General features: G+C 38.6%; 1 protein-coding gene across 2 annotated transcripts in view; it reads left to right on the plus strand.

Moving 5' to 3' along the window:
- Purg (purine rich element binding protein G) overlaps positions 1-6,516 on the plus strand; it is a 30,882-nt gene extending 24,366 nt beyond the window's left edge. The window contains exon 3 of one of the 2 annotated variants that reach the window (XM_021219525.2): positions 5,607-6,516. In XM_021219525.2, coding sequence (XP_021075184.1) covers positions 5,607-5,711 — 105 coding nt within the window. In that variant the 3' untranslated portion in view covers positions 5,712-6,516. The remainder of the gene's footprint in view (positions 1-5,606) is intronic. The other variant, XM_029531725.1, reaches the window with a different exon arrangement.
- The last annotated feature ends 6,708 nt before the right edge of the window (positions 6,517-13,224 follow it).

Raw genomic sequence — 13,224 nt, forward strand, 5'->3', positions numbered from 1 at the left:
GAAAGTATAGTGATTTATTTAAAGACAGTTTATTACTTAGAGCTGTGGGAGAGTTCTGAACCACCACACTTTTAGGGCTCAGATTGCCATTTTTTTTTCCTTGAAAATAAAATCAGTTTTAAATGTCACCCCAATTCCCATTTTGTCAGCGGAAGAACCAGTTAGCACAATAAAGAATTTTACAGCTAGAAAGGACCCTTGGCATCATCTAGTCTTACCTTAGAGGTCACTAGGTCCAAGGAAATCGCTCTCCCACCCACCCCTGGGACTGGTTTTTCCTAGTTTAACCACAGTCCTCAGATCCCAACTGTATGTATGTGTAACTGGCTCTCCATCCCTTCCTCTAGCCTCCATCTTCATGCCGGTGGGCTGCAGCCATGCAGCCAGCTTCTTGATTCACTGAGTCTGAATTAGTTTCAGGGAAGCAGTGGCTTCCATGAGCAACAGCTTGGCTTTTAACTAGAACACCTGGCAGAGGTAAAGGTGCATAGTCAGTGCCGTCACTGGTACTCTAGAAGATACACGTCAGTGGGCTATGTCATAGTGACTTCAGAATGAGTAGAGCTACCCGGTAATCAGGCAGTGATACCGCCTACCATACTGTAATGAGGCCAGCACAGTGCTTCATGGAGAGACTGCCAGGGGGAGTAAAATGGAAAGGTTATTTGTCCATCTTCTCAGTCCTGTTTCTCATACATTAAATCAGCAGGTATTCCCTTTACATATTCTGCTGGGTCTGACCACTACAGCAGAATGTAAGCTCTGTCTTTGGCCCCCCAAAGATGATAAAAGATGCTTGGCCTAGAGCAACACCCTGTCACTGTCTACAGAGTAGAGAAGCTGCACTCAGCCTGTGTAACTTTATGCAGTTCAACTACCCACTTGATTAACATAGCCAGCCCCATCTGGACACAGTGAGAAATATGTTATAACTGTTGTGAGACATCTTACAAATAAGAGTTCCATAAATGTAACAGCTAAAGAAAAGACAAGCAAATACGTAATACAGTAAGAATGAGGTATTAGATCAGCTAGTTGGATTATTATATATATAATAAGGAGTTTCCATGTCTGCAATTTTAAGAATTTCATGTATTTCAGTGACTTTTAAGAATTTCTCTAACAAATTTTAAGAGCTGAAACTATCAAAACCCAGTACTGAACAAAGCTGTAAGAAGATTCGTAGGTAGATACTTATCTATCCTGTGATTAACCTGTCAGGATATTGGGCTTAGGTTGGTAGAGGAGGAAGAATATTACCAATGATTTATCATGCATGGTCCTTTCTGATTGGACTATACTTTCAATGTCTATTTTCTCAGAAAACTACCATATCACTTTCGGTCTCAAGCTCTAACCAGAAAAAAATGAAAGACTTACATAACGAGGCATTTCTTCCAGACGCCTTTACTGTCAGTCTTAGAGGGTAGAACAGGCAGTTCTCAACCTGTGGGTCTTGACCCCTTTGGGGGGGTCACATATCAGATATTTACATTACAATTCAACACAGTAGCAAAATTGCCGTTATAAGTAGTAACAGAATACTTTTATGGTTGCGGAATCATCACAACATGGTATCAACACAGTATGAAAAGACCGTGTAAATAAAGAAAATAATAAAAAAAAAAAAAAAAAAAAAAAATAAAAAAAAAAAAAAAAAAAAAAAAAAAAAAAAAGAAAAGACCGTGGCATTAGGAAGGTTGAGAACCACCGCAGTAGGAGACTCTTAAACTGTAGGGAAAGGACGTGATCCTTTCAAAGAGCCATCTCCTGTTCTGTGATGGTGAACTAATCCCAGTTTTAGCAGGAGACTTTCATGTTTCAACCAACCTTCTCACAGCACTCTGCCAGGTCAGCCCCTGGCATAAGAGAACCAGACACTCTGCACTCCACACGACTGACAGTCTCACTCTCCCCTGAATGACATAGTTTTCATCTCAGGTTTCAAAGCAGCAACTTCAATTTCATTACACTCAGAAAGAATAGACATACTCAAAATGTAAATGTGTGTGCATGGCATGGCAGTTCTTTGAACTATATATTAATACAGTTATTACATGGTAAAAAGCCTTCTTTAACTCTTACCTGATGAAATGGGAATTCAACAATATGGGAAATGTCCATTCCATTCTTTGATTTGTTCTATATTTTGGTGCATTGTCCTTTTATCCTTGTATTTCTTCTAACAATAACATATTTCCCCTTAGTCTTTCTATTAAAATAAAAGAGGTAGGATCTTGTAAAAATCAGTATCGCACTTTTTTGGGGTTTTTTTTTGTTTTGTTTTGTTTTGTTTTTTTGCTGTACTGCATAAGAGTGAGCAGTTAAGTTGGGAAACCTTAGTATTTAGTACTGTTTTCCAAACTTGGTTATCAGATCATAAGTTGCTTCCATGATTGAAGAGAATAAGTATACTATGTAGTCAAATAGACCAAAAAAATGATAATAACAATAGTTAAGCCGGTATGTTTTGTAAAGCATAAGACTTGTGAACATCGCATGGCAGTACATTGCTAACGTTTGCTTGAACAAGCTCTCTTGGGGTTGTCAGGCCTCTGGACTGTTTTCACTTGGATGTGAATCCTCATAAAGACACAGGCTCTCAACAGCTACCACTTACAAACACTATGCTGGTTTTGGGCAGCTATAGTTCATCTTCCCGATTATATTTGTGACGTTTGTGAGACTGTACTAGTATGCAGAAGATGGACCTATATACATATTTAGGGTTTGAAACAGTAGAATTGTGTGCATTTTAGAAAAATATATGGTAACTCGTGGCACTTTGAAAAAAGGAATGTGCAATTATAATGGCTTATACTACTTTGACTTTTTTTTAACCCTAGGAGTACTCTTACCAGACTTTAGAGTCCAAACCAAACCCAATGCTAAGATGAGCGCTTTGTTCCTCCCGTTAACCCTGTTTGATTGGTGGTGTGGAATGGTTCACGCTGATCATTCCCCCACTGAGTTTTCTTATGTCCTGACCTCAGCACCTTCAAAGAACTCTTTCAGTGAATCCAGTGGTGATCAGGAAAAACCGTGACCATTCACTATTGCACTGATTTAAATATAAGCAATTTTCTTGTCAAAATACTTTTTAAGAAAATATTCAAACATTTTAAGTAGTGTTTATTCATTTAAAATAGTTTGGTAGATATCTAAGAAGTCACAATTTATCCTAAAATCTAGGGGTTTTTCCCCCCACACAAGTTAAGTATATATAAATGACCTTAAAACGCACCCATACCCCCCCCCAAGGCAAATAAGATATATAGTAATGGGTTTCTGTATGGGTATGACTCCCATATAGATAAACTTCTGTTCAGTCACAGGCATTTTCCTGTGCTATGCCAGTGTGTTGTGAGCACAGTGGGTAGAAATGCTAACATTAGAAGTTGGCATCAATACAAATTACACATAAACTTACTGCGATAAAAGGCATCTATCTGCCTGTATCTGAATAATTTACTATTGGTTTTCTCCAGCCTTCCCTACTTAAGGCTGCACAATCATTTTCAATGAAGGAAGATAGAATCTATGAACAGAGAAGTTTTTTTTGTTTTTTGTTTTTTTTAAATGGCCCCATTTGGCACACTTGGAAAAATCTATTGAGTTTTTTTTTGTTTTTTTTTTGTTTTTGAAGTTCATTGGTCGCTTACAAATTCTGAGTCTTACATATAAATCACAGCATTTAAAAATCACACATTTCCCCTGCCCTTCAAAATGTATTCAGAATTGATGCAGACTCATAACCTGTAACTTCTAATGATTAAAACTTGTCATGTATACTGAAAGATTAAATGACATAAGAGCTACAAAAGATTGGTAATTAATAATGTAACCCCATAGACTATCAGACTTCTGGTAGATCTGGGTTTCTTGCAAAGCCTTAAAATATTTTAGTGGAAAAAAATTACCTAAAAAAAAGAAGGCACTTTATTATCTGGAGCTAACTATTTATCTGTGTAGAATTTGTCTAAAAAAAAAATCCCTTAAAGTATTCTTTATCCTTTTATAAATGTATCCTATTATACATTTTTCTAAAGCCACGTAGAATATAAAGTGATAAAGTAAACTATTTTAATTTAACAGAAAATCGTGTTATATAGTATAAACAATGAATAATACAGAAATGAAGATAGAAAAAAAAGTATATGTGATAATGGTAAAAAGTGTCTAAGTTAACATGTAATCATTTGAAATTACCATGTAAAATTTAAAGACTCTCAGTGAAAAAAATTTTAGACAGCTTTTATTTGTTAATTCTTATCTTTAATTATCTCTACTTTGTCTTGAAATGATTATCAAATGAGAGGGCAATCAGAACTTCCGCTAGCCGATCACACTTTGGTTTTGTTTCATGAGCTCTGTTAATGAAACCATAAAGCTTAAGAAGCCATTTTGTTTCTTCTTTTCTCCAGTCTTCCAGACTTGGTGAATTATCAGATTTAAATCACTCCTGTAGATTTAATTGTGCTGGTATACATATGCTCTCTCTTAGAGAAATCAGTAGTTGATTTATATAATGCATTTAATCGGCAGAAAAAAAGACATACAATATTTTTTTTACCCTTGCATGTTGATCCTTAACATCTGCCAACATAAAAATGATAGGCTAATATTTTCCAATTTTGTTTGTAAGCAGTATTCCTAAACATTCTAAGAAAATGTTTTCCATGTTGTTATTTTTAAGTTTCTACACTTCAGCCACTTTTCTCTCTAGTTTTAAGTATTTTAATAAATGTAAATGTTTTCTAGACAGAGTCGTTAGTTCATGATAAAGAAGAGTTGAGTTTATCAGTTCTTTCCTTACTGAGGAAAGGCTAAAAACAATTGGGTTTTTGTTTTGTTTTCTTTTCTTTTCTTTTTTTTTTGTCAACTGTTTGGTTTCTGCCTTTGTTTTCTTTTAAAAATAATATATTAACCCAAAGGTGTGTTGACGTCAAGGCATGAACAATCGTAAATGTAGATCTATTGAGTATTTTGTGATGCTGAATAACAGGCTTTCTCAACCTCTGTGATGCTAAGTATTTTCCTTAGAACGTTTGTTTAATGTTAGATTGTTGTTCTGAAAGATGTTGGTCCTAGTGGGATTTTTAAAAACTTGGAAAACAAACGCATGTATTACAAGTATAGCAATGAATTGTAACCTTACCATACAGTACTGATACTCATGTACTTTCAAACATGTTTCACTGTTGAATATAGACAACAAAATGTTACTGCTGTACTGTTACTGAGTACTCTTTCCTAAAGGACCCTGTTATCACTACTCCAGATTAGATGTGGGGCAGACACATGATTGACTCCTGTGTCTGCATAGAGCCTACCAGGTATATTCTTCTCTTGGTGAGTAAAATTGTATTTTCCATGACATCAGTACATTGAGATCTGAATATACCTGTATCAATGCTAATTGCACATTTCGTATACAGTTACCTTCATTTGCCAAAATTGGCATAGGCTAAAACTGGAGGGTTTGTTACATGTTTTCTGCCAGAAAGGTTTTCAATTATATTAGTAGTGGGTTTGTACTATGAAAATAGTGGAACTCCCTTTCAAATTTCTTATCTGCTAAATTTAAATTAATATTTTTTCTTTAGCTCACAAATTACCCTAAATCCAGAGAGAATCTCAACCTTTTTCACTGTTGTCAGACCAAGCATAAGGAACAGCCCTATGATACTCCAAAGACAGTTGAGGAATAAGGACTAAATCCCTTATGTTACACTGCAGAATAAAGGCATTCGGTGAAAGAAATGAACCGAAGTTCATCATGAGCGCAAGGCTTCTGTACTTGGCGTTCCTGCATGGAAAGGAAAACAGGTATGGACGCCATTGGCATCATATTCACACTGACCTTATGCGGAAAGCCCCCCACCACACTGGAGGACTTCTGGACTCAGTCTGGTTTGCTGGGGACCGGGTGGGGGTGGGGGTCCTGTTTCTTTAAATCTTTCATTTTCCAAATAGCTATTTGCCAGCATTGAGGGAGAAGACATGTAGACTTGAAAATGCTTTCTTAAGAGATCATGTAACTGTATAACTCTGAATTTCAATTTGGAGGAGGAAGGATCACTTCAATCCGCTGCCTCATATAAGAAACATTTTTTTATAAATCTGTAACTGCTTTAGTGTTAACAGGGTACAAGGCAGTTTTGTCCTGTATTGTATTTCAAAGGTTCTCACTGGTTGTGACTGTACTGTACTGTATGAAAAGAAGTCGGAACTTGCCTTGTATTGTTTATAATGGACCATAACTCATACTAATTCAGTTTTCATGTTCCAAATTTTTCAGTGATGCATGTTCACAGTTAGGTCCTAAAATCCTGTGGTGCTAATTCCTCCATAATCCAATGGTGCTTTTTGTGGATGCTAACTGCACACATGCTGAACAAGGCTTGAAATTCAAAAGTTCCCTCCCTTCCTCTGTTTATATGAAGTAAAATAAAATAACTTGAATTTGTCTCAAAGTATTCACTGACAATCTAATAAACTGGTTTCTATGTGTCATCAGTTTGGATTCTTATTTTTCAGAAGTCAACTCAGTCACGCTGGACCCCAAATGCTGATCTTACATGTCTTTATTTCATTATTCATTTGTGCCCTGTCAGACCTAAAAATAAGTATGTTGCAAAGACCAAACTTTATCTGTTTTAGTAGTTTATTGATAATTGACCATTGGATTGAGCCAGAAGAAAACATTTGCAGGAAAGCACGTGCGCCTTCTAAATCTTTATATTTCATCCTAGACAACACTAAAAAGACTCACTCCTTCAGAGCCGCATTTAAAGTTAGAGTTGTGCAATTGAAATGCAGGTTGACAGCAGAGTTCCTGACGAGCGTGCATGAGGCCTTGGGTTCAGTTTCTGCAATGCAAAAGTCAGAAGGAAAATTTCACTCTTCAAGTATGAAAATAAGGACAGAAATAACCCAATTATAATTTCCCAGAACAAACTGACATCATACATCAGGACAGATGATAGAGAAATGCATGGTGATGGCCTCATAAGATGTTAAGCTTTGCCCGCTATACTGAGAACTGTCGTGAAAGGGAAGCTGCTAGTAAACTCCATGAAATCAGAGCATTTCTCCCCAGCCAGAGATAAATTTAATACTAGATATGTGTATTTGCATTCTAACCTTGTAGCTTTCCTAGCCACTGGAGATATTAAATTTTGGAAAAGAAGAAAGAAAGGAAGCAAATTCCTAAAGCTCCTCTGACAATAGTCATTGACATCAAATATAAAGGACTCAAGCTTGCCTGTCTAGCCAGTGGGTCTGGCGACTGGAAGGACAATCTTGTATCACTGGGGGTCCCTGTTATACATTAATTTCATCTCAGATAGCTATTGGATCTCATCTGGCTTCTGACATCGGAAACTAATATTTGGAGAATGGAGTCAGAGGCAAGGTCCTTTGACTCTTGAATAAATGCAGTATTCCTAAACCGCAGCCTCTCCCAGACGTATTTCTGCTACATGGCACCTATTTTACAAAGCATTCCAACTGCTACAACATAATTCCACATGACTTTAATGAAGGAGGGGTAAGTAAATATAGGAATGCTTTAGAGAATCTTTATTTCTGACAGCATCTGTCAGCATGAAAGTTAATTCTATATTCAAGAAAGAGTAAGAGACTGCTCTTCCAGAGGTCCTAAGTTCAGTTCCCTTGCACCCACATGGTGGCTTACAGCCATCTGTAATGGGATCTGATTCCCTCTTCCGGTGTGTCTGAAGACAGCTACAGTGTACTCATATACATAAAATAAATAAATCTTTTTTTTGTTTTGTTTTGTTTTTTGAGACAGGGTTTCTCTGTATAGCTCTGGCTGTCTTGGAAGTCACTTTGTAGACCAGGCTGACCTCAAACTCAGAAATCCACCTGCCTCTGCCTCCCGAGTGCTGGGATTAAAAGCGAGCGCCACCACGCCCGGCAATAAATAAATCTTTAAAAAATATAAAAGAAAAAGTAAAAGAATGTATTTCTTCTTTTTGTAAAGGAAGTGAGGTTTTATATGAAAATATTTCCAGCCTTAACCATATAGTCAACTAGATTTCTGTGTTAATATTTACTACAGTGTTTGTACCATCAAAAGATTTAAAATGTTAGCTTTTGGGGTGCTCAAGATACAAAGAATACTGGGGGTGTTGCTCAGTGGTAGAGCATTTGCTCGGCATATGAGAGGCCCTAGGCTCAATCCTCAGAACCTCAAAAAAAAAAAAAAAAATTTAGTAGATGAAACATCTGCCTTCAATTTTAAAAGAAGTCCCTCTAAGCAAGACCTTGATTTAAAGATGTAAAAGGTATACATCTATCAATAGGTTTCAACAATATTTTGGAAAATTGTCTTTTCTGATCATAAAATAATAATTTCATTATAGATCTTAAGCACAAGATCTTTTTTTGTTCCTTCTATGTCCTTGCAGGGAAACATTTTCTAAAGAAATTCAGATGTTCTCCATAAAAGAGAATTTTTTTTATTAAAATTTTAACGCTGAAAGCCCAGGCTTGCCAGGCGGTGGTGGCGCATGCCTTTAATCCCAGCACTTGGGAGGCAGAGGCAGGCAGATTTCTGAGTTCGAGGCCAGCCTGGTCTACAGAGTGAGTTCCAGGGCTACACAGAGAAACCCTGTCTCGAAAAACCAAAAAAAAAAAAAAAGAAAGAAAAAAAAGAAAAAGGAAGGAAGGAAGAAAGGAAGAAAACCCAAAGCCCAGGCTCACTCATCTTTGGGAATTAATTTGTGACATCAGGAGTTGTTTCCAGTCTGAAAATAGACAGTAATTGTAAGAAACAATCATAATGAGCCTACGGAGTTCATTTCAAACCTGTTCCCCTGTGTTCGTTCTCTGCTGAAACAGATTCAGATTCACACTTAGAACTAACGCTGTCTTCCTTGTTCTCTACTTTATCCTTGGAAAGAGGAGGTGGATGTAAAAAGTAATACAATTTACTCAAAAACTGAGCAGTTGTCATGGGGCTGAATAGAACACACAGTGCAGTGAGCTCAACACTACACATAATTCTTTTTGCAAATTGATGTCTTGTACTCTGTGAATGGGTAGACAAAGCTTACACTTTTAACAAAACAGAATGTTTGATGTTATAAAAGACCTAACAAAAGACATGCAATGAAAAATGACTTCTGAATGGAAGGATGGGCTCCCAGCTTGTGAGTTTAAAAACTCAGTTTTGTTAGTTCATTCTGAATGAATTCATGAGAAAGTCCCTCAAAACAGGGTCAGGAAGAAACTAATTTTCAGTGCCAGATATCCAGTGGAGAAATGAAAATATTTACAAAAAAAAAAAAAAAAAAAAAAAAAAAAAAGAGTGTTGCTCCTGGGGAATCGGAAGAAACTGTGTCTAAGACAGACTTCAGGTTTTGCTTTCCGTTTTGTAAATTATTTTATAAGCCTTACTATTTCCTTAATTTTAGAAATTACTTTTTAAAGGAAAGGAATAAGTGCTAGAGAGACTAGATTACCTTAGTCAATTGGCCACCGTTTTCTTTCTTCAGTAGGGAATTTTACTCAAATATGAACATCAGGATGTCCCTTGGCAAACAGAATAACAGACAAAGGAGAATGAGTAATATGCATGAGTAGCATCTTGTCATGATATCTCCATGAGGCAAACCTCCCAAGAACGAAGTTCACAACAGCTCATCAGAACACGGTCCCTCTAGCTCATGACAGAACACTTACGCTTTGATTTTTTTTTTTCTAGATTCCATTGACTTTGCATCTTTCAGTGTGGGGCTATTATGGCCTATAGAATCCAGCCGCATAATTTCTTACATTCAGTATCACTTTAGGATCATTAATGGTATGATGTAATTTATAGCCATCATTAAGCATTATCATTGCTCATAAATAATCATGTTGTTTATAGTTTTTCATGCAATTGCTATTCATTAAGCATTAACATTAATCATTGACTATCATTAAGGATATCCTTCATCATTACAAAAGTTCTACATATAGAACTCATGCCCACCCACCACCCTCCTTTTATTTGTTTTTTGGGTTTGGTGTTTCTGATCACTTATCTCAGGCTGCTTTAACTCACTATGTAGACAGGATTGACCTTGAACTTCTGATCTTTCCATTCATCTCCTTAGTGTAGACAAGCAGCATGATACTTGGTTGTATATAATGCTGAGGATAGAATCCAGGGCTTCATGCATGCTTAGCAGTCACCCTGCCTAAACCGAACCACATCCCAGCTCCTTGTTTTGTTAAACGGGAATTCCTGTCACACTGTGTAGTCTTAGCTAGCCTGGTACTCAACAGGTAGCTCAGGGTAGTCTCAAACTCACAACAGTCCTGCCTCAGCTTCTGTCGTTCTAGAATTGCAAACATACACTACCACTCTTAGTTGTGCTATTTCCCTTCATGATGAGATTTGTGGAGTATTTCAGTTCAGCAGTAGTGACCAGTGGATGATCAAGACCCTATTCCTGCCCTCACTGTGGGTCTTCCCAGTAGACCACTGCACATGACAGTGGGCCAGATATGAGGCTAGACTACTTCCTGACACCTCTCCTGGCAGCCACTGCTCACTGACCACACTCAGCATGAACGATTGGCATATTTGCCATTCTTTCGTAGACACCCTCCAGCACATGTCCACACCACCTGTGTTAGTCCAGATCCTCCAAGAGACAGATGCCAAGATGAGATTATTTATTAAGGGAAGTGCCAGCGAGAATGAACTACCGGAAAAGCCATCAGAACATAAATCATGTCTTCTCCTATGAAGAAAAAACACAGGGGGCAAGGAGAAAGGATGAAAGGCACAGGTAATGTATTTATTAAACTGCAGTGCAGCTCTATGCAAATTTTATTGAGGCTTGTGGGGAGAATTTAAGGGAAAGCTGCCCTTTAGAAAAGGCCAGCATCTTGCAGGTATACCCCTACCCAGCATCACTGTCACAATTAATCATTTCTCATCCTCGGAGGGGAAGCACATTCCAGTGCCAACATGATGACTGATTTTAGAACATGACAGCTGGGTCAGTGGGTCATCTACGTAGAGATGTCGATCTGGACAATGCAATCAAGAACCTATGGTGGTGATGAAAGTCCATCCCTCAGATTTCCTATTATAGATTGCATGATCGGGCCCCAGGCTGTTTCTGCACTGGGATGCTGGCTTCTAGGTGGTGTAATATTTGGATGGCAGGCCTGTACCACCCACCTCCTTTGCCATGAGGCAAATTGCCCTATAGGATGTCTGTCTCTGCTACCATGCTCCTGTTCATGTGCCTGTGGTGCCAATTCTGAGATAAGCAATGGCGCTGTTAGTGAGGTCAGTTGGCCAAGCCCTGTTGTTAATAACTGTTAATACAAGACACAGAACTCTCTACTGTGCGTTCACAATCCAGTATATCTCAAATGTATGGTTCCCTTCCCTTTAAGCCTCCTAAGCAGATACCTGGGCCATTGGCCAGTTTCTGGAAATTGTAAATACAAAATATATGGCCAGATAAATACCTTGAAGTTCTCACATAGCCACAGGTATAAGATGAGAGCTGCCACTGCATCCATAGGGAGTGATGAAGTTAAGACCATTTGGGCAAACTCTTCAAGCCACATAGTCATTGCCTCTGGTCCTACTCAATTTTGTAATTGGATGTACCAGCAGGTGATTATCGACTTCCACTGCTCATGTCCAACTCTGAATTAGAATGTTCAATAGACTCCAAATCATAATGGGCAATTCTCTTCTCATAATCCAGAATCATTCTCTCTGCCAGGGCTCAATAGTATGCCCATTACTGGTTCTTCTCTGCAGTGGTTAGAATGGTTTTATCCCAGAATCCCAAGGGGCTGCCTTGTGAGAGCTGATTCTCTCTGTAGAACCTACCATCGCTCCAATTTTGCCCACTGTGTCTTTTTTCTACACAGAGAGCATGAAACCCACTGAGTTTATTCAATCATATGGACCAAGCAATATGGCTATTGTACATGCAACACAGCCCTGACCTGCTCTGAGCCCTATTATTCAATACTGGCAGTTACTGTCCATTCACACAGTACATAGGTCAAAGCAATATTCTCATTTGTGGAATATACTGTCCTCAAACCTAAGGAGGTGTCAAGTCCCCTGAAAACTTCACTGTAGTATCAGGATTCTGAATGTCTATAGGATCCATTCTGGAGCTCATCTTCTTTAGCCTCCCCATCTCTTCCTCTGGCCAATGTTATTCACCTATTCTTCATTCTATTATAGAATCCTTTCCTCCTGAAAGCAACTCAGAAATCTCCACTAAGTGTTGGTCTTGGCTTTATGCAGACTTCCACAAACTTCCATAACAGTGAGCTTTCCCTGGTCCCTGGGATATTGGATTTGGGGTCCCGAGGAAAGGTGAATTCCAGGTCACTTAATCAAGCTCTCAAAAATAGAGCCTAAGAAGTGCTTCCTGTCAGCATGGGCTAGCCAATTCTTGAAAGTTAACAACTGTAGTATCTTCTCCCTTCTTAACAGATCCCAGTCTGCACCCACCCAGGCTTGGCTGATTATGGACCATGATGATCAGGGAGGAGAGGGGATGAGGGGAGCTGCAGAGAAAAGCATACACTGCTTTCCTTGTCTCCGCAGCATCTTCACGCACAGAATCTATATTCGAGAGCATCCATCTCCACGTCCTCATCCCAGTTTTGTTTCAGGTCAGGGTTTTCCCAGGGTCCCAGAATCACTTTGCCCCTTGATCCTACACCCGTTCCCAGATAAACACCCCCAACCCTTGAGCTGTCTGCAGCTCTAACTACTCAGTCACCGGTCTGCTCAGTCCTGGCTGTTCTGTCACACTGTAGAAGGTAAAGGACCTCTTTGAAAGCCACTCAGGAGACCCTATGCCTACACCATTAGTGATTCAACACTGTCTCTCTCCTCATCTGGCATGAATCCGGCTTGGCAGCAGGCAGCCTAACCCTATTGCTTTGAGGGATACTTTTTACTGCATAGCTTTCAAATGCCTACGCTTCACAGCCTTCTTCCCCACCAGGATATATTTTACAGTCAATGAAACCTTTTGCATTTGATTCACCACCTTTTGATACGAACTGTTCATTTCCCGTCTACCAATCAAGCTACTTTGCCTTTGAACAGTTAGTGAATAAATTTCAAGTTATCATATGACCGCCTGTCTTCTCAGCACATTGTTGGTACTGCTTGTGTATAGATTACCTGGGGGAAAAGGCCAAGGCTGATGC

This window comes from Mus pahari, chromosome 19 (assembly GCF_900095145.1).
Source record: "Mus pahari chromosome 19, PAHARI_EIJ_v1.1, whole genome shotgun sequence".
Lineage (NCBI taxonomy): Eukaryota > Metazoa > Chordata > Mammalia > Rodentia > Muridae > Mus > Mus pahari.